The 21,736-nt window shown below is 40.3% G+C and overlaps 1 protein-coding gene across 2 annotated transcripts in view; it reads right to left on the reverse strand.

The window, feature by feature from the left end:
* Positions 1 to 18,505, reverse strand: part of COQ10B (coenzyme Q10B) — a 20,458-nt gene extending 1,953 nt beyond the window's left edge. The window contains exons 1-4 of one of the 2 annotated variants that reach the window (XM_004468477.4): positions 18,189 to 18,505; positions 9,749 to 9,898; positions 5,765 to 5,957; positions 652 to 753 (exon numbers count right to left, since the gene is read on the reverse strand). In XM_004468477.4, coding sequence (XP_004468534.3) covers positions 652 to 753; positions 5,765 to 5,957; positions 9,749 to 9,898; positions 18,189 to 18,490 — 747 coding nt within the window. In that variant the 5' untranslated portion in view covers positions 18,491 to 18,505. The remainder of the gene's footprint in view (positions 1 to 651; positions 754 to 5,764; positions 5,958 to 9,748; positions 9,899 to 18,188) is intronic. The other variant, XM_004468478.4, reaches the window with a different exon arrangement.
* Between the last annotated feature and the right edge of the window lie 3,231 nt (positions 18,506 to 21,736).

Genomic DNA, 21,736 nt, shown 5'->3' on the forward strand with positions numbered 1-21,736 from the left:
ACTAGAATATAGGTTACCAGAGGCCAAAGTGGGGTTGGGGAATGAGGAGCTGAAGCTTAATTGGTACAGTGTTTCTCTTTGGGGTGATGGAAAAGTTTTGGTAATGGATGTTGGTAATGGTAGTACAACATTGTGAATGTAAATAATATCATCAAAGTGGCTGAAGTGGGGAATTTTAAGTTGTATATAGGTAACCAGAATAAATACTTAAACACACAGCTATATCAATAAAAGAGTGAACCCTAATATAAATGATGGGCTGTAGTTAATAGTACAATTAAAGTATTGTTTCATCAGTTTTAACAAAGGTATCGCACTAATGCCAAACTATGGCGGGGGCAAAATAGATGAGGACTCTGTTCTTTATGATTTTTCTTTAAACCTATAATGCTATACTAAAAAAAAAAAAAGAAATGACCAAGTTTGCAAGGAATAGAACAGGAAAAAAGGTGAAATGTTCGTTAGTGGTCTAGCCTGTGATGTTAGTATAGAAAGGTATTCAATACTCAAGAAATTTTACATTTTTTAACTTTCAGTAATCTATGCATATTAAGATAATTATGGCATCTGAGTTCTACTAAATGGATTACTCCCTCTTTACCAATTTCACCTGATAGTTGGAACAAATCAAGGGGTTTCTGAGAGACTTACTGAAAAATCCAAAGTACAAGTTCTTGGGTAGCCAGGAAGACCGGGGCTAAAACGCCAAACTGTCTCCAAATGATTGAAAAGTCTACCATCTGTACAGGATGCCTAGAACAAAATTTTAAAAACCACAATAAAATATCACTTGTTTATTGGCTAGAATCTACCATGATTGACGCAGATTTTTGGAAAAGTGATATTCAATTAAGCCATAAGTTTTCAGTACTTTTGGCATATCCTGAGGCCAATAAATAATCAAGCCCTTCTGTTCCCCTTCTCTTTGATAATGTATTACTACCCTCAAGACTACAATCACAACAGGTGTAAACTAGCAAAATAAGAACTTGGTTAAGTAAACTGTTTCTTCAGAGACATTTCTTCCCCAGCTATAGCCTGCCTAAACACAGAACCTAGGATCATTTCTAAATTCTGGATCACTCCATAAGAAAGTTAAACTGGGAGCCAAAGAACTGAAAATCTATTTGTGCAATTTTTTCCTAACCTCAACTTCATTTCTCACTTCTACTTCATTTCTAAACACTTTTGAATCAGTTATCAGATGGTAATATGGTGATATCATTATTATAAACAAAGTCAGTTGCACTCAAGGTAAAAATCCTTTATAAAGAAATGCTCCGTTAAGACATGTTTATGTAAGAAAGTTTAATTTCTTAAATGGAAACCAGTGAATGCTCTTAAACATAGATGTTGACATGATAAAATAAGTCATTAAAATACTACTTCTGGGGAAGCAGACTTGGCCCAGTGGTTAGGGCATCCGTCTACCACATGGGAGTTCCGCGGTTCAAACCCTGGTCCTCCTTGACCCATGTGGAACTGGCCCATGCACAGTGCTGATGTGCGCAAGGAGTGCGCCCCATAAGGAGAGCCTCCCAGCGCAAAAGAAAGTGCAGCCTGCCTAAGAATGGTGCCACCCACACGGAGACCTGACGCAACAAGATGACACAACAAAAAGAAACAGATTCCCATGCCGCTGACAACAACAGAAGCGGACAGACGACGCAGCAAATAAACACAGAGAACAGACAACTGGAGTGGGGAGTGGGGGTGGGGGTGGGGGTGGGGAACAGAAATAAATAAATCTTAAAAAAAATATATTTCTGGGAAACAGATGTGGTTCAACCAATTGGGCTCCCATGCCACCAGCATGGGAAAGCTGCCTTGCACAGGAGTACCGACCAATGTGGAGAGCTGGCACAGCAAGATGATGCAACAAGAGACACACAGAAAAGAAAACAGAAAGTCGCAGCAGAACAGGGAGTTGAGGTGGCACAAGAGAGTAATCACCTCTCCCACTCCGGAAGGTCCCAGGATCAGTTCCTGGAGCCACCTAATGAGAATACAAGCAGACATACAACACACAGCAAATGGACACAGAGCAGACAATGGGGGAGAAATAAAATAAATCTTAAAAGAAAATACTACATTGATTTTAGTCCTATTATGCTAAGTGGGGAGAAATGAAAATTTACTTCAAAATATTTAGCTTTATATATAGCTCAATAATGGCCATCTAATTTTTAAAAGCATCAAGAGTCAATGATAAAGTCTTATTTCATTTATCCAACTTCAAGAAAATACACTGTCTCTTTAAAATTACATAGGCAGCTTACAGAAAAATGAACACTATAGGAGACACAGCTATTGGACACACTAAAGTATAACATCTTTCTCTGATTACTTTTACACAAAATGTGGCTTTGCTGCACTCATCGATAATCTATGCCCAGAATCCACAGAATTTTACTGGTATGTTTTACTGGTATATCAAAGCCCTCATGCCTAAGAGCAGAGAATGCTGAATAAAGCATTCTGGCAGCTAATAATCTACAGAAGTCACATTGCTGCTTCTGCTCCCTGGGTTATAATGATCATTATTGTATATCACATATATAATAAGTATTAAAATCTAGAACCTGAACCTAGGGACTGAAAGCTGAGCATTTGTAGTTTTGTGTTATTCTCAAATATATCTTTAAACAATAAATAAGCAAATTAAGTGAGACCATTTATTTAATGGAAAAAAATATTTTGGAATCAGACACATGTAATGTGACTTTGTGCAAGATTCTTCTGCCCCCCACCACCCACGGAGATGATGGCGTCCTCCTCTGTTTGCTCAGTTTTTGCTTATTGTCAGTCTGGTTTTTTTCTTTACAAGACACCAGAACTGAACCCGGGATCTCCCATGTAGGAAGTGGGCAGTTAACTGCTTGAGCCACATCTACTCCCCTTAATCTTCTTAAGCCTATCTAACCCAGGCTCTAATATGAAGTGTTTTTTTTTACGATTTATTTATTTCTCTCTCCTCCCCGCTCCCCACCCCGGTTGTCTGTTCTCTGTGTCTATTTGTTCGTCTTTGTCCACTTCTGTTGTCAGCAGCACGGGAATCTGTGTTTCTTTTTGTTGTTGTGTCATCTGGTTATGTCAGCTCTCCATGTGTGCGGCACCATTCCTGGGCAGGCTGCACTTTCTTTGACACTGGATGGCTCTCCTTACGGGGCGCACTCCTTGCACATGGGGCTCCCCTACGCGGGGACACCCCTGCGTGGCAGGGCACTCCTCGCACGCATCAGCACTGCGCATGGGCCAGCTCCACACGGGCCAAGGAGGCCCGCTGACCTCCCCTGTGGTAGAAGGACGCCCTAACCACTGGGCCAAGTCCGCCGCCTAATATGAAGATTTTGTTTCTAATTCCCTCCCTCCTGGACAATGTACAAAGCTACTCTGGGATTATTATAGATGTTTCTGGATCTGCAATAACTCAAGAATATAGGTAGTAAGGTCTTCATAAGCAAGGAGACCTCTTGATTCCTTTTTGCAGTATTGGTGCTGGGAATACAAAGATAAAGGCAGAGTCCCTTTCTTTATGGAGCTGCTCAATCTTGTGAATAACATTTGTAAATAACTTATTCAATGAACAAATATAATAAAGACAGATGGGGATAAATGAATTAAAGCATGTCCAAAGCCCAGAGCATTCACAAAGGTGGGAACGATGATCTGTATGAAAGGAAAGGGAGAAATGAAACAGGGACAGCCAGGACCTAAAAGATCAATAGTCAAGGCATTAAGCACATCACAGGCAGAAGAACAATATCAGAAGGCACAGAGCTGTCATTACTGTGCAGTGCATTCAGGGACCTTGAAGATACATGGTATTGTCTGAACATTCAGTATAGTGTGTGTCTATATGTGGGAAATGGGTAGGAGTGAGGAATAGATGAGCTCACGGATAATGCTAAAGGGCTGGACTTGATTTTATGTGTTAAGAAGCCAGGGAAGGAAAGAAAGCCACAGAAGAAAAATGAGATTCTTTTTTTAGAGTAGTTTTAGATGGAAAGCAATATTGTATACAGATTAAATTTATAAAGGATTAAATGATGGGACTGAGGTTAGGGAATAGAAAACAAGAATTTAAGATTATGGATACTCCAGGATATCAGACAGAATGAGATGGAGCCTTAGCTCTCTGTCTTAGCTCTAATGCTAGTTTGTTTGTTTTTAAAGATTTTTATTTCTCTCCCTTTCCCCACCTGCCCCCTATTGTCTGCTCTCTATGTCCATTCACTGTGTGTTCTTCTGTGTCCACTTGGATTCTTGTCAGGCAGCACCAGGAATCTGTGTCTTTTTTTGTTGCGTCATCTTGCTACATCAGCTCTCCGTGTGTGCCGCGCCACTCCTGGGTGGGTTGCGCTTTTCTTACACAGGGTGGCTCTCCTTGTGGGGTGCTCTCCTTGTGGGTGTGGCACCCCTACGTGGGGGGCACCCCTGCGTGACACAGCACTCCTTGCACGTGGCAGCACTGCGCGTGGGCCAGCTCACCACATGGGCCAGGAGGCCCTGGGTACTGACCCTGGACCTCCTATATTGTAGGCAGATGCTCTATCAGTTGAGCCACATCCACTTTCCTAACGCTAGTTCTAAGCCTTAGTTTACTCAACCATAAGGTGAAGAATATATATTTGAACCTCAGAGGACTACTGGAAAGATTAATGGGCAATTCAAGAAAAGCACTAATAAGGGCTCAATAAATATTAGCTATTATATGACAGGCAGTACAGTGTAGTGGTTAAAAACTCCAAAACTATGGGTCAAACTGGTGAAAATATTCTTTAGAATGGCAAAGTCCCAGATTGGGGTATAGCCTTTTTAGTGGAGTTCAAGTTTTGAGACGGAGAATAGAGCAGAATCCAAGGTTACACTGGCAATATAGTCCTGGTATGGAGGTGCACCCCCTTCAATACCAGACAAAAGCGCTGACTAAGGCATTTAGCTCTGGCCAATAACCAAGAAATGATACCACCATTTAATCCTGTGGGCACAAAAACAACTCAACTTTAAAAGTCTTCTGCCATCATGCACTAGGACTTCAAAAGAAATGTCTTGGGATGCGGATGTAGCTCGAGTGGTTGAGCGCCTGCTTCCCATGTATGAGGTCCTGGGTTCAATTCCAAGTACCTCCTAAAAAAAGAAATGGTATTACTCTATGGAATTTTGCCTTTTTGTGTATTTAAGTCTGGGGACCTTTTCTACATATGTATTCTTCTCTAGCAAGGGCAAGATAATTAATATAATGCATGTAACAGTCCCTGGCATTTCAGTACCTGGTACATGGCAGGATGACCGTAACAGTGTTAGTGTTCTAAACATTTATATCTTTTTTACCTTTCTTCGTTCTTTTACTACTTTCCCTTTAATTTTTTTACTTAAACAGTATTGTATGTCTTCTTTCTTAACCTCCCCCAATAGTAAAGTATTTAACACTTTTCTTTTAAAATAGTGCAAAGATCAAAAACATTTCTCACTTGTGTGGTCCAAGACTAATTTTTCTTATGGATGAGGAGTCAACAGAAAGAAAAAGGAGAAAAAGAAAAAGTTCCCAATTTCCATTTTCTAGTCAAACATCTACTTAGAAAACTGCTATTATGGTATAAAGTAACACAATTAGGAGATACGATAAATGGTTCTCTTTTTTTTTCCCTCCTCCTATTAGTTTAGGGAAATCGTTTTAAGCTAATACTTTAACATATATAAAATTTAACACATTTGATTTAATCAACATTTGGGGAATATTTTAAAACAAAAAAACTATTACCTTTACCAAATGTGGTTTCACCAAGGTTACTACTGAAGTATATCGCTCCAACACAGGTGGGAACCCAATTTCTAATCGTGTTTTACAGTATCCAGATCTCTTTGATATTACATCTGATTTTTTACACCAAGGAACAAAATGCTTATAATCCTCCACTCCTGATACCACATCATACATTTCCTGCATAGAATACCTTAAATAAAAAAAAAAAGAGGATGTTAACTGCATATAGTTATATGGCATATTCATATTTTAAACTGATAATGAATAATGCTTATTGGAACAAATGACTTCAAAGCAACAGAAAAAGGGAGCTAAATATACATACACAGCTGAGATCACAATCTGGCAATCCATGGGCTGGATCTGGCCTACAGATGTGGCTTTTAAAATTTTAATTAGTTGCCAGAATTTAAAAATGGAGAGTTTACAATAAACTGGATTCATGACTTCTCTTGAAAAACTGAAAGGGCTTGCAACAATGGGTCCACATTTCGGTATAACAAGAATTGACTTGAGTTGATAACAATTCCTTACTCAGAGTCAACAATTTCACTTCCAGAAATCTGTTACTCAAAAATACTCCTTCACGGCACAGAAGATGTTTATTTCAACAATGATTGTGAGAGAAAAAAACCTGGAAGCAACTTTAATGTCAATCAGTAAGGGAATGACTAATAAACTATGGTACAGTCATTCTGTGGAATTCTATTGTCAGTTGGTTAAAAGAATTAGATCAAATACATACTTTAAAGCAAATAGTTTATGATAAGTGTTACATGAAAAAAGCACATTACAAAGAATGATATGTATGATTTTAAGAAAAACTTGAAAATATTGTATTTCTTCTATTTTAAACTTATTTAATATTTGTTTATTCCAGAAAAAAATTACATCACTAGCATGTCTACAACAAAAATACAGAGAAAATGTCCTGGAAGGATACAGGTTAATTTTGGGTAAAGGGAGTAGGGGTAAAGGTAAACTAATTTTTTGGTCTCAATACATCAATTTTGTTACACTATTTATCTAAGCATATAATACTTTTACAATTGAAAAAAAGGAAAATAATCTATTCTAGAATACAAAGAAAGGAAATCTCCCATTTTCTTTGTGAATCAGCAGAATATCCTGACACCGAAAAACTGACCAAGAACATAAAAGACAAAAACTAAAGACAAACATCACCTGTGAGTACTGAGGCAAAAATCCTAAGTAAAATATCAGCAAAAAGAATCCAGCAATACATTAAAAAAACACATAATAATTAAATGCAACTCATTTAGGGATGGATGGATAGTTTAATGTTATAAATTCCATTACTACAGCCATATTAATTGGCCAAAAGAGGAAAAACTGTATCATCCTCTCCTTAGATGGTAAAATACCAAAAGTATTCCCAGGAGAGTCAGAAATAAGACAAAGAGGCAGGCTATAATCATTGTTATGTAATACTGTTCTGGAAGTAGCAGCCAATTACCTCAGGGCATGAAATATGATGTGTATGTGTGGATTAAATTAAATAATAAATGGAAAGAATTAGGCAAAATTATCAATTGGCAGATGATTTGAAAGTGTCAATTCAAAATTCAATAGGGTGAAAAATGAAAAAAAATTCAATAGTGTGGACTATTAGGAAATATATAAAATCAATACCTTTCTCCTATACTAACAAGAACCAGTTAGAAACAATAGCATAGAAATGCAAAATATGTAGAAATTCAACAAAAAATGTTCATGGCTTAAATGAAAAAGCAAAAAACCTCCATGGACATAAATAAAAGAACCTAAATAATGAGAGTCAGACATATATCATTCTTGGTTATAAAAACAACATTGTAAAAATAAAATTTGTCCCAAAATGATAGTAATTGAACCCAATCACCAATTAAATTACAAAAGGATATTTTTTGGAATATGACAGAATTTGAATCTTTATGTTTAAATTAATCTTACTATTATGAAAGAAAGCCTACAGAAGGGAATGAATAAAAAAGAAACCACAAAGCGGTCACAGAAGAATACACAGTGAAAGGACAGAGAGAGAAGACAACTCGGGTGGGGGGAAGAGGAGAGAAATAAGTGAAAAATAAATCTTTAAAAAAAAAAAAAAGAAAGAAACCAACCTCCCAGCTTTTCACACTTTGAAATATATGCCTTGATAAGATTCAGGAAGAAGAATGAAAGTTTATAGCATGGAAGCTATTTGCCATAGAAGTATTTCTACAAAGACTAAGTAATATAGCACAGTGGGAAAGTGGCTGGACTTTGTAGACAGAAAAGACTGTGATTAAGTATCAGTTTCACTGTCCTCATCCATAATTGAAAAATGGATGGGTTATATGAAGTACTTTCAGAATCATATAGGATGTTTAATAAACACTTAATACATGGTAGCAATTATTATTTGTTTATGCCAAAAATGAACTTTAAAAAAGATAAGATGAAGATCATTGGACAAGACCAATATGTAAGAGAATTTCTAAATGAAAAGAATAACAGCCAAGTAAATATGGTGGAGGAAAAAAAAACCTTTGGAGCCATGACAATGTATATCATCTCTCTAAGCTTCAGTTTCCTCATCTCTAAAATGGTAATAACAGTAATTTCTATACATGACTATTGTGTGGATCAAATGAAATAACAAATATAAAGCACGCAGCAGTGCCTATCAAATAGCAAATGCACAATAGACAAATTCACTATTTGATTTATCTTTTAATTACCATTGTTTTTTTGTAAGCAACCAGCTGTGGCAAAGATGGTTATCATCCAAAGATCTGTGCTCCCTTTACATAGCATTGTTGCTAGGAAGTAGCTGCCATCAAGGCACCACAATTGTCAGGCCTTGCCCTGTATTTTGATGGAGTCACATGACTCAGTCTTGCCAATCATATCTGGAAGGAAATAATGTGTGTCACTTCCAGACCAATGAGGTTAAGAAGCAGGTGTACATTTTCCACTGACTCCGAAGACTAGGGACTTACAGAGGTTACAAATTGGATGAAGCCTGGGTTCCTGAATCACTATCTGGAGGACGACTACCCATGAATCAGTAACACCAGGTGCAAACTTTACATTAGAAAAACTTCTGGGTTTTATTTACATATCACATAGTGTTACCTTAACTTATTCTGACTAGCCAGTGATAAAGATAAACTGAGTGACAAAAGATATTGAGTCTGCCGAAACACCTTTATTACAGAAAAGTTATAAGGGAAAAATTAACTAATGAAATTAATGAAATGTACTTTTCAAGGTTTCATGTAATACTTAATGGTCTGTTGGAAATTAAGACTTCCTTCTATAAACTCATATATGGAGGGATGTTGTATTTCTTGTTTAGCTGAACTGCATTCTCTCATCACTATAATATTTTCTACTGTATATCCTACTAGATTAGGGGCCAAATCTGGCCTACCACCTGTTTTTATAAATAAGTTTTACTGCAACGCAGTCATATCCATTTGTTAATATATTATCTACAGCTGCTTTTGGACTACAATGACAAAGCTAAGTAGGTGCAAAAGAGACCACATGGCCCACAAAACCTAACATATTTACTAGCTGGCCTTTATAGAAATTGTATGCCAACCCCTGCTCTGGATGGTAGGAGCCTCTTAGTATGTATATACGCATGTCTCTATCTACATATGTCTGTGAATAAACTATACTCACATACTTGGCCCAATATGTCAATAATATTGCCACTATAAAAAGAACAGTAAATAAAAATGCAGGCTATAAGCATTTAAAACAAATTATTTCCTGTCTATATCAAGGTTTAAACATAGCCTATAAAGTTACCATATAATTATATTTATTTAGCAAATATTTATAAAATAGCAAGGGCTATGGAAAGGCCAACCTAGAAAAACCAAAGCTTAATGTGTAAGAGAATCCAGAAGAGACTTCAAAAGAAGCATGATTCCCCATAGAAAATTGTAAAGGACTCTTTTAGTAGAACTATTGTTATATACAAACCCTATAATTCTCCTCTCTGAATATTCTTTTCTTTTGTTTATTAATGGTGCAGCAATTTTGAAGAAAGTTCTTGCATACATCTCCTTAGGCACAATTGAGGTATGTAGTGGAAGAGTTCTGCTCATCAAAATGCCACAGGAAGCTAAATATCTAAAACAACAAAAATTAACTGAATTAGAGTGACAATGAAAGTTAAGAGGAAATATAACTTACAGAGATTATAAAATAACTATCATGGGCAGCAGATGTGGCTCCAGCAATTGAGCTCCTGCTAACCACATGGGAAGTCCTGAGTTCGGTTCCTGGTGCCTCCTGGAGAAGGCACAGCAAGCTGACACAACAAGATGACACAATGAAGAGACACAAAGAGGAAAGACAATGAAAGACACAACAAACCAGGGAGACAAGGTGGCTCAAGCAATTGAGCACCCACATGGGAGGTCCTAGGTTTGGTTCCTGGTGCCTCCTAAAGAGAGGACTAGCAGACACAGAGAGCACACAGCAAATGGACACAGAGAACAGACAGCAACCACAAGCAATGGTGGGGGGAGGTATAAATTAAAAAAAAAAAAAAAACAACAACACAAATATCACATTTTAGAAGGCTTGGCAACTTTAGAATATTCTTGAGAACATACATACATGCAGACACAGAAAAATGTATGCTTCTTGGTATGTTTTAGCAGTTTTCTGCACCCTAAGGAAAACTAAAAGTAACAGCATTGGAAGGCTTCAGGCACAAAAGGTATCTATCTGGAAAGCTGGTTTTCATTCTGTAGTCCTGTGTTACAACATATTCTTGTCATACACGTCAGAATAGTCATTATCCTTTTTCCCACTCTTAACCACTCATGCTGTTTTCCCAGCTGAATCCATAGGGGTTCATTAATTTTTGATCCACCCCAATAAGACTCGAAATTAAGTCTTAATCTCAGATGGAAGATCTGGTGACTGTCATACTTTGCTCTGTTCTTTACTTTATGCCTGTGTAATTAGAATGTCAACTGTATGGAGGTATTCTGACATATAGGTGCCTGAAATACACTTGTTCCCCTAAATGTTTTTAACTTTTCCCTTATATGATTATTGCCTAACTATTTACACTACTATTCATTCATTCATTCATTCATTCACATATCTACTAAGTTCCTATTCTGTGTTTGACTATGCTAGGCACTAGGGTTATAATGGTGACTAAAATAAACGTAAGTGCTTTAGGAAGATTACATCTGAATTGGGGATATAAAAAAAATGCTAAGAAAGAAAATGGTAAAATAGAGAATAATGGGGCTGGAGCCATATAATTTCGACTTTAGAAAGTCATATAATTATGCTTTAGAAAGGGTGATCTCAGAAGTCCTTTGAAGTGCTATTTCAGCTGAGATATAACAGGTAAGGTGTTAACCACTCAAAGAGAAATATGTACATGCACAATAAGTATGTGTCTAAAAGATATACATACATACATACATATATAAAAATAAAACGGGGGAAGACATTAGGGAGAGAGCTTGGTATTGTCTAAATTAAAAAAATATATAACAGTACAAGAGCAGTACAGGGAGCCATGAGGAGAACATTATAAGATAATGTTGGAGAGAAGGCTAAGGGCTGGCTCATGCTCAATATTGTTGGCCAGGTTAAAGCAATTTGGAATTTATTCTTAATGGGAAGGCACTGAAGAGTTTCAAATAAGAGTGTTATTTTATTAAATCAAATTTTCAAATTTTGTTTTAAAGGGAGGCAGAGAATGGGCGTAGGCTGGCCTAATGAAATCTACTTTTACCACACATAAAATTTCTTCAAGGACACTGACACTCTACAGTTGGGGAGAAATAGAAAAATCAAGTGAAACGAAGAAGAGCGAAAGAACCTGGGAATATTCAGGCAGAAGATGAGGGATGTTATCTGATAAAATGGCTCCAAAATGTAAAACAAAAGCCAAATTAGGAGGAGACAAATCTGCACTTCACACACAAGAAAGAACTTTTGAGAAACTAGAACTGTTTATAAAAACCCAGCTTTTCGGGAAGCAGATTTGGCCCAATGGATAGGGCGTCTGCCTACAACAGGGGAGGTCCACGGTTCAAACCCCAGGCCTCCTTGACCCGTGTGGAGCTGGCCCATGCACAGTGCTGATGCACGCAAGGAGTGCCGGGCGACGCAGGGGTGTCCCCCGCGTAGGGGAGCCCCATGTGCAAGGAGTGCACCCATAAGGAGAGCCACCCAACACGAAAGAAAGTGCAGCCTGCCCAAGAATGGTGCCACACACACAGAGCTGAGGCGACCAGATGATGCAACAAGATGATGCAACAAAAAGAAACACAGATTCCCAGTGCCCTGATAAGGATAGACATGGTCACAGAAGAATACAGTGATTGGACACAGAGAGAGAGTAGACAACTGGGGGGGGGAAGGGAAGAAAGGGGAGAGAAATAAATAAAAAATAAATCTTAAAAAAAAAATCCAGCTTTTCCCACAATGAACTCAAGTTCACTAAAAATCATTAAGTTAAAAACTGCATAATTAGTTAAAATGTAATGGAAAAGAATCAAACACATGAGCTATATGAATGAGCTTGGGCTCTTTTAAGCATAAGATTCTAGGATTCCTATGAAAATAACTATTCAAGAAATAAGTGATGGGAACCTTGCAAGATGGCATCTGAGTAAGTACACCGTCGTCATCTCTCTTACAAAGGACAGGCTGTGTGGTGATGAAGTCCTGCGGAGCAGGCTGTTTTGGGAATCTGCAGGGCGCAGGTGTCTGGACATCGATCTGGCGAGACTGCAGCAGAATTGGTGCTTGTTCAAAGTACAACTGCGGGTTTCTAACACTGAACTCGGAAGCTGTGGAAAGGTAAATCCCTTCCCCCTAGGGCTAAGAGCTGCGGCATTCACTGAGAACTGCTGGTTGTGGTGAGGAGTTTCCAAGCCCTGTATTCCCCAAACGTGTGAACCCCAAGCCTGTATCCCCTGGATCCCCACAGCCTGTGTTTCACAGACCTACATACCCTGAGTCCACATTCTCCCGGGCCTCTGTTTCCCGAGCCCAGCACTCCCGGAAATCTGTCATTGCCCTACCTCTCTAGTCACGGACTAACTCCAGGAGTGGGGGAGTTTAGGTGGGAGGTGCAGAGGGTCCCAAGGAGTGCTGGTTCAATTTTCTGGTCCCCCCCTTTTATTGAGTTTGGAGAAGCATATCAGCTGACTTGGGGATAGCCTAGGAAAAGGAGAGGCAAATCTGGTGAGAGAGCCCAATTTACCTAAATACCCTGCGAAAGGAAACTTGGTCTGGGAAAAGGTGGTCAGAAAATTAACTAGCCTCCTTGTAGCACACCTAAGAGAGAGGGACAGTAGGATGTGCTTTACAGGCTTCCAATAGCATGTTTAGGGTTCCTGGCAAGGGTGGGTGCTCTCTCAAGAGATTAAGAGACGTTATTTTCTCAGGTGAGTTGGTTCACCAGGGACCCATGTGAATTTCCTACAGCAGCCCTCAGGCTACCTTCCTGCTGCCTTGGGAGACAGGGAAGTGAGGAAGGGAAAAAGGGGGAAGGTCAGACTCCTAAGCAGTTTATTCAATTGCAAAGAGGATTCTTTGCCTGAGGCCTTGTCTGGTCTTTTTTGTTGCTTTGTTTTCTTGTTTTTTCTTCCTCTTTATCCCCTCCACCACCCTTTCTTTTCTTTTTCTTTTTCTTTTTTCTCCCTTCTCTTTCTTGCTCTGCTTTTTTTTTCTTCACTCTTTCTTTTTCCTTTTTTTTTTCTTTTTTTATATTAGTGATGCATTTCTTATTTGCTGTGCTTCCTCATCCTCAATTTTCTCTTTTCTGCATGTACTGATTTTGGCTACCAACACTATCCCCTTTCCTTTACATCATTCTCTCCTCCATCATTTATTGTTTCTCTTACATTCCACCTCTCTGGTTAGCCCCCAATATTTCTGACTTTTTATCTCTAATACCTCTAATCTGTTTTCTATCATTTATTCACTTTATATTATTGTCCTCTTTTCTTTTTCCCTCTCTCCTGACCACACTGACCTTTTAATTCATAGTATATTCCTCCCCATATTCAATTTACTATCTCATTATAGGTACTCCACTTTTTTATGGTTATAACTATACACAGCTTACATGAGTTCTATATCCATTCTCCTAGATCTCACATGGTTCTTCTGCTAACATTCACTATCAATACTACTATTATATTTTTCTTTTCTTACCCCTTTTGCTTTCTCTGGACCTAATATTTTCCTTCAAGGGAACTTAGCCAATAACAAGGAAATAGAATAAGAAGAAAAAAGTGACAAAGAGAAGACTTATCATGCACACAAAAACAACTAATTAAACCCCAAGACTAGAAGAAGAAGATAATCAACAGAATAAACCCAACAAGATAAAATGGTGACCAGACAGCAACAAAAAACTACAGACCATACCAATAATCAGGAAAACATGGCCCAATCCAATGAACAAACTAAAAACCAGGAAGAGAAGTAGAACATCAAACAAGTGATTAAAGCTCTCAAAACATGTATCATGGACCAATTCAATGAAGTGAAGGAAGAGATTAAGATATTAAGAAAACACTTGGACAGCATACAGAAGAAATTGTGATCATGCACAAAAAGATCATGGATATGATGGGGATCAATACCACTATCCAAGAAATCAAAAATACACTCTCAGCAAATAACAGATTTGAAGAGGCAGAGGAAAGAATTAATGATGTGGAAGATAGTACATCTGAAATCAGACAGATAGTAGAATTAATCGATAAAAAGATAGAAAAATCCAGCAGGGACTTAGGGACCTAAATGACAACGCAAATGCACAAACATACACATTATAGGCATCCAAGAGGGAGAAGAGAAGGGAAAGGGGACAGAAGAAGTGTTAGAGGAAATAATGGCTGAAAACTTCCCAAACCTACTGAGGGAGATGCGTGTACATATCCAGGAAGCACAATGCACCCAAAACAGCATAAATCCCAACAGGTCTACCCCAAGACATATACTTCTCAAATTATCCAATGCACAAGACAAAGAGAAAATACTAAAAGCAGCAAGAAGAAAGAGAACCATCACATACAAAGAAGGTGCCATAAGATTAAGTGCTGATCTCTCATCTGAAACCATGGAGGCAAGAAGGCAGTGGTATGACATAGTTAAGGTACTAAAAGAAAAGAATTTCCAACCAAGAATACTCTATCCAGAAAAGCTAGCATTCAAAAATGATGGAGAGTTCAAAATACTCACAGATAAACAGAAACTAAGAGAGTATGCCAACAAGAAACCTGCCCTTCAAGAAAGACTAAAGGGAACTCTGCAGGAGGGAAGAAAAAAACAGGAGCGACAGAGTTGGAGGAGAGTGTAAGAACAACTAAAACTACAAAAAGAGGGGGGAAAAGTCAAATAACGTATAAGGAACACAAGCCAAAGAAAATGTGGCTAATATAAGTAATTTCTTGAAAGTAATAACACTAAATGCCAGTGGATTAAACTCACCTGTTAAGAGACACAGATTGGAAGATTGGATAAGGAAATATGACCCATCTATATGTTGTCTACAAGAAACTCATCTTAGACCCAAGGATTCAAGGAGATTGAAAGTGAATCTTACAGGCAAACAATAACCAAAAAAGGGCAGGTGTAGCTATATTAACATCAGATAAAACAGACTTTAAATGCAAAACTGTTATGAGAGACAAAGATGGACACTACATTTTAGTGAAAGGGATCATCTTTCAAGAAGAAAGAACAATCATAAACATTTATGCCCCTAACAAGGACGCCTTCAAATACATGAGGCAAACACTGGAGAAACTAAGTGAAAGAATAGATGCCTCTACAATTATAGTGGGGGACTTTAACACACCACTATCACCATTGGACAGAACATCTCAAAAGAGAATCAATAAAGAAACAAAGACTTTGAATATTAGAGGATGTGGACAAAATAGACATATACAGAACATTACATCCAAATACAGCAGGATATACATTTTTCTCAAGTGCACATGGATCATTCTCCAAGATAGACCACATGCTAGGCCACAAAGAAAGTCTCAATGAATTCAGAAAGTTCAAAATCATACAAAATAATTTCTCTGAAGAAATGAGTGAAGGGAAAAAAATGTGGTAAAGCAAGATGGCTTTGTGAACTCTAAATTTTCTAGGACGTTACAAGTAGTAATAGATTTTATAATGACAGTAGGAACATATTTAAGAGTTATTTTAGAATTGATTCATTTCCTAGAGAGAAAAAAGGACATCACAAATGTGTTCCTGAAATCTTTGAAAATAGGGTGTTATATAAATCTTACTTTAAACTTTTATTTAATAAAAAGTATGACCCTTGCTTCTGAAAAGATTAATTGGCAGCTGGGTGATTAGGAAACCTACCTTTCAGTGCCTATGCTTTTTTTTTTAAGATTTATTACCCACCCCTTTTGTTGTTTGCACTTACTATCTGTTCTCTGGGTCTGTTGTGTGCTCTCTGTGTTTGCTTATCTTCTTTTAGGAGGCACCTGAACCAAATTGGAACCTCTCATGTGGGAGGCAGGTGCCCAACAGCTTGAGCCACATCTACTCCCCACTGCATATGCTTTGTAATTTTGTACCAGGTTTATATATTGCTTTCCTCCCAACTTGCAAAAAGAAACCCCTACACAATCTAATTACAAAACCAAAGGAAATATCTCTGTTTAAAACAAGTTAATAGTTTTCCTGATCAATTGCACAATGCCCCGGACAGCACACATATTTTCACACATTACCAAGAACATAACACCTTTAACTGCTATATGAGGAGGCCTATATACATAAAGTTAGACCACAAAAGGAGAACTGGACCAAATGGAAGACAGTTGTTTTTCTTTTTTTTTTGGCCTCTAATCTTCCATTTGTAACCTCTCAAATTCTCTATTATAGCAAAGGCCAGAATATATGTTAATATGTCAAACTTGCAAGAAATTCATATATTCCACCCCTCTTGATCACAATACTTATCTTGAAGTTAGGCCTTAATTTAATGATCACTTAAGCAAGTTTGTTTTTTTCTCAAAAGTGTTTTTTTGTAAACCTACATTCTATAAGAGTAATGTAAGAGTAGAAAGTGTATCTACTAAGTATAAGTATCTATAACAGTAGATGCAAAGTATGATGGGACTATTATGTTCTACTTGGGACTACTTTTTTAGGTTCTTTCCTATAGTGGGAGTAAACGATATGAAATGATTTAATTTCAATTCCCATCAATATTTGTCTAAAAGGATTTGGAGTTGGCCAGGTTGCTGGAATGTTAAAATTTAAAAATTTTAAAATAAAAGTGATTCTCAACGTCTTGAGGCTCAACCAGATTGGTGCTTTTTCCCCTACCTCATAGTCCTGAATTCACTTTAAACTAATTTGAAGTAATTTTAGAGAATAACACATTACAGTGCCATTAGTAAAAGGAAATTAAGGAGTTGAAATATGGGGACTCCTTCTTGTCTTCAACTTCACCCCCACCCCCACACCTCCAAGAGAAGCCAACAAGTAAAATCAAAGGCAGGCCCTGGTTCAAGCTTACAGGACCTCTAAAAAAGAGAGCAGATAAACTCAAGTCGGCTACGTTTAGTTTTAGAAGCAGTAAACGCAGGGCCAAGAACTCTACCAGAGTAAGTGGATGTGGCTCAGCTCACTGAGCTCCCACCTACCACACCGGAGGTCCGGGTTCGGTTCCCGGTGCCTCCTGGTGCCTCCTGGAAAAGATGAGCAAGATGGCGACCTGACAGATGACGTAACAAGATGACGTTAGTGACATGACGCAACCAAGAGACAGGGAGGAAACACAACGAGAGATGCAACAAAGGCGCCTCCCTCCCACATTGGAGGTCCGGGTTGGGTTCCCCGTGTCTCCTAAAAAGAGAAGACCAGCACACAACAAACGGACAGAGCAACGGCAAACAAGGAGGGGGTGGGGAGAAATAAAAACAAACAAAAAAACTCTACTAGAAACTGGGAAAGCACGTCACACCATCTTGCACGCAGGAGGAACAAAGGAGAGGGGGGACTCATCACCAGGCCACAAACTGCCACACACCCAGTAGCCGGCAACTCTTCTGCGCAAAAAACTTTTCGACAGCAGCAGCAACAGGCCGCTGAGGGGAAGACCCGAAGAGCCAAAGGCACTGTCGGCGGATCTGCTTCATCAGCTGCTTCCAAAGTCGCTTCGCCGATGATACGTCGCCTCTCACCAGGGCAGGGAGCCGCGAACGCGGTCGGGACAGGCGAACCTCCATTCGGAGGAGACGACGAGAGCGGTGCCAGAATCCCTAAAATGGAGACGCTGGGACCCTTCCTTTCCAGAGAAGCGGAAACACATCGGAAATCCCGATCCGCGCCTCAGCAGGCATCAACGGAAAACTACCATAGTCGAGGTGCCCTGCTTGTTTATTACCTGACGTTCCGCGCAGATTCCTGCGCTGGAGCCCGGGCTCCGGTCGCTGCCCCGGCCTTCGGACAGCATCCCGGGACCACCCTCCTTAAGGCCCTCCGAGCTGCCATGATCGTCTCACTAAAACCGGTTTCCACCTCCGGGATCAGGCCAGCTTCACCGCCCTCCTCAGGCCCGGCAGCGGCGCCTTCCAGCCAATCGCAGGGCCTCTGGAGTCGCCAGGCCCGCCCTTCTGTCCTCCCCGATTGCGCCAAGCTGACGCACGCTCCCTCTGCCGCTGGGCCTACTGTAAAGGCTCTCGTCATCCCGCGGGCCAATTAGAGGAGGCGCCCGGCCTCCTGGACGCCCCTTCGCCCGCCGCGGGCCTCTCCCTCTGGCGGAGGGCTCCGGCACTTTACGTAATACTCACGGTGACAGCTCCACCCGCCTCTCGCGCTGGAACTCTTTCCGGTATTCGCTGACCGCCCTGATTACCTTCCCACTGGGGAGTCCAGCCCAGGGGCAGAGGAATCCTGAGGTGCTGGTTGTTAATTATGTAACTGTCCAAACCGGGGAGTGATGAGCCAGACAAGTCATTGCTCCTGGATGCGAAGCCGGGTTGTCAGAGTCCTACTTGGTTAATCATTGTCTAATATAATATCTGCCGCGTTTACCCCATGGGGTTGTTACGAAGACAACATAAGGTCCCGTCATGAGGGAAGGGACTCGGTTTGCAAACAGAACAGTGGTTCTGTGTGCCTTCTTCCTGCTTGGCCAACATTTTAGCCGGTGTTTCTGTGTGGTTTGGTTTTCCCTTATTCCATGCAAACCAGACAACTTTGCATTGATTCACCCATTTCGGGAACCAGCCAGTCATCGAATCCAGACTTCCCCACCGTTTGTTCCCAGGTCCCTAATCAACCATCGTCCATCATAGTTTCCTCATTTGTAAACGGAGGCTAGTAATACTACCTACTTCCTATGATTGTTAGGAGTAAATGATGCCCTTGCTTTAATGTACTCAACAAATATTGATTGGACACCTACTACATTGTTCTAGGTACTGGATGTGCAGAAGTTAACAAAAGTCTTTGCTTTATAGAGAAACCAACTAGTATGTTATACAATGTCAGATGAAGATATGTGCCATGGGAAAAAAGAAAGCAGATATGGAGATGGAGAGGGGAGGTATAAGGTGTTATTTTATATGGGGTGGTCAGGGAGGGCCTCTGAGCAGGTGACACTGAGCGAAGACCTAACTGAAGTAAGGAAATTAACTATGTAAATATTTGAGAGGAAAGTACCTTTCAGTGGAAGGAACACCCAGTGCAAAGGCCCTGGACAAGAACAATCTTGCTCTCTACTAGAGTGAGCAAGGAATTTCCAGCACAGTAAATGAGGCAGAGAGTGCTAGGAAATAAAGTTGTAGAGATAGTGAGGCTTTTGTCATAGGGCCTGGTACCCATTTAGGATTTTATTTTTAACGTGAAGAAAAGCCATTGGAGATTGAAGGCAGGATAGTGACTCGATCTGACTTACATTTAAAGAAACATTCCAGCTGCTGTGTGTATGATTATTATTTTTCTCTTTTGCCTGGGTTATTGAAGTCTCCTATGTCACCCCTTACTAGATCCTTTGTGGAGTACATTGAAATCAACTACAGGATTTGTCAAACATGTTTTAGTACAACACGTGATATACTTGTTGGTCGAAGTGGTCCTGTAACTACATCCAGATAATTCTATTTTACATTGCCTTCCAAGACATAATTGCTTCTCTTCTTGCCTTAAATCTTAAATATTTTCCATAATGTCTTCCTGTAATTACTCCCCTGCTCAAAAACTATGGAGTTCCCAGTTGCCTACAAAATGTAGACACCACACTGCCGCTCTTTTTTTTTAAAGATTTAGTTAGTTAGTTAGTTTCCCCCCCCCCCCGCCCCGCCCCCCATTGTCTGTTCTCTGTGTCTATTTGCTGCGTCTTGTTTCTTTGTCCGCTTCTGTTGTCGGTCAGCGGCACGGGAAGTGTGGGTGGCGCCATTCCTGGGCAGGCTGCACTTTCTTTTGCGCTGGGCAGCTCTCCTTACGGGGCGCACTCCTTGCGCGTGGGGCTCCCCTACACGGGGGACACCCCTGCGTGGCGCAGCACTCCTTGCGCGCATCAGCACTGCGCATGAGCCAGCTCCACATGGGTCAAGGAGGCCCGGGATTTGAACCACGGACCTCCCATGTGGTAAGCGGACACCCTATCCATTGGGCCAAGTCCGTTTCCCCACTGCCACTCTTTAGAGACTCAGAACCCAGGGTTTTTCTTGGGAACTAATCATGTGGGGATGCTGCCTGGCATGTTCACAAATTCCAGACTTCCTGAAGGAAAGTCAGTGTTTACATAAACCATACCATTTACATAGTTTAGGCATAGTGAGCCACTCTAATCAGTTCCGAGAATAGTAGGAACCCTCCCAAAATCCAAGTTCCCATACACCAGGGTCAAACGTAAGCAGGTATTTCAAAGGATAGTAGTCAGGCCTGCTATGTTATCTTTTCTACACATACCTATAGGTTGGGGGGAGCAAAAGGAAGAAGATGGTATTATTAGAACCTAGGAACTTGGTGGAGGGGTACTGCAATACTGGGACCCAGATCAATGAGAGGAGGAAATGGTTTGGCTAGTGTTAGTGGCTGGGAAGTCTAGAGGAGATTTACTTCCTGCTCCCAAAACTTGCAGAGGCAGGACTGAGGAGGAAGCACCAGCTAATTGATAATGGTGTTTGTGAAGTGATGTAATGAGGTCTTTTTTTTTTTTTGAGGGTGTTTTCTATTCTTTTTTTTTTTCCTTTTATTTTTTTAATGTTACATTCAAAAAATATGAGGTCCCCATAGCCCCCACCCCTTCACCCCACTCCTGCACATCAGCAACCTCTTTCATTGGGAAACGGACTTGGCCCAGTGGTTAGGGCATCCGTCTACCACATGGGAGGTCCGCGGTTCAAACCCCGGGCCTCCTTGACCTGTGTGGAGCTGGCCCATGCTCAGTGCTGATGTGCGCGGGCCGCGCCACGCAGGGGTGTCCCCCGCGTAGGGGAGCCCCAGGCACAAGGAGTGCACCCATATGGAGAGCTGCCCAGCGCGAAAGAAAGTGCAGCCTGCCCAGGAATGGCGCCACCCACACTTCCCGTGCTGCTGACGACAACAGAAGCGGACAAAGAAACAAGACGCAGCAAACAGACACAGAGAACAGACAACCGGGGGAGGGGGGGCAATAAATAAATAAATAAACAACCTCTTTCATCATCGTGGCACATTCATTGCATTTGGTGAATACATTTTGGAGCACTGCTGCACCACATGGATAGTGGTTTACATTGTAGTTTACACTCTCACCCAGTCTACCCAGTGGGTAGTTTACATTGTAGTTTACACTCTCACCCAGTCTACCCAGTGGGCCATAGCAGGACCTACAATGTCCAGCAACTGTCCCTGCAGTACCACCCAGGACAACTTCAAGTCCTGAAAATGATCCCACATCATATCTCTTCTTCCCTCTCCCTACCCTCAGCAGCTACCAAGGCC

This window comes from Dasypus novemcinctus, chromosome 7 (assembly GCF_030445035.2).
Source record: "Dasypus novemcinctus isolate mDasNov1 chromosome 7, mDasNov1.1.hap2, whole genome shotgun sequence".
Taxonomy (NCBI): domain Eukaryota; kingdom Metazoa; phylum Chordata; class Mammalia; order Cingulata; family Dasypodidae; genus Dasypus; species Dasypus novemcinctus.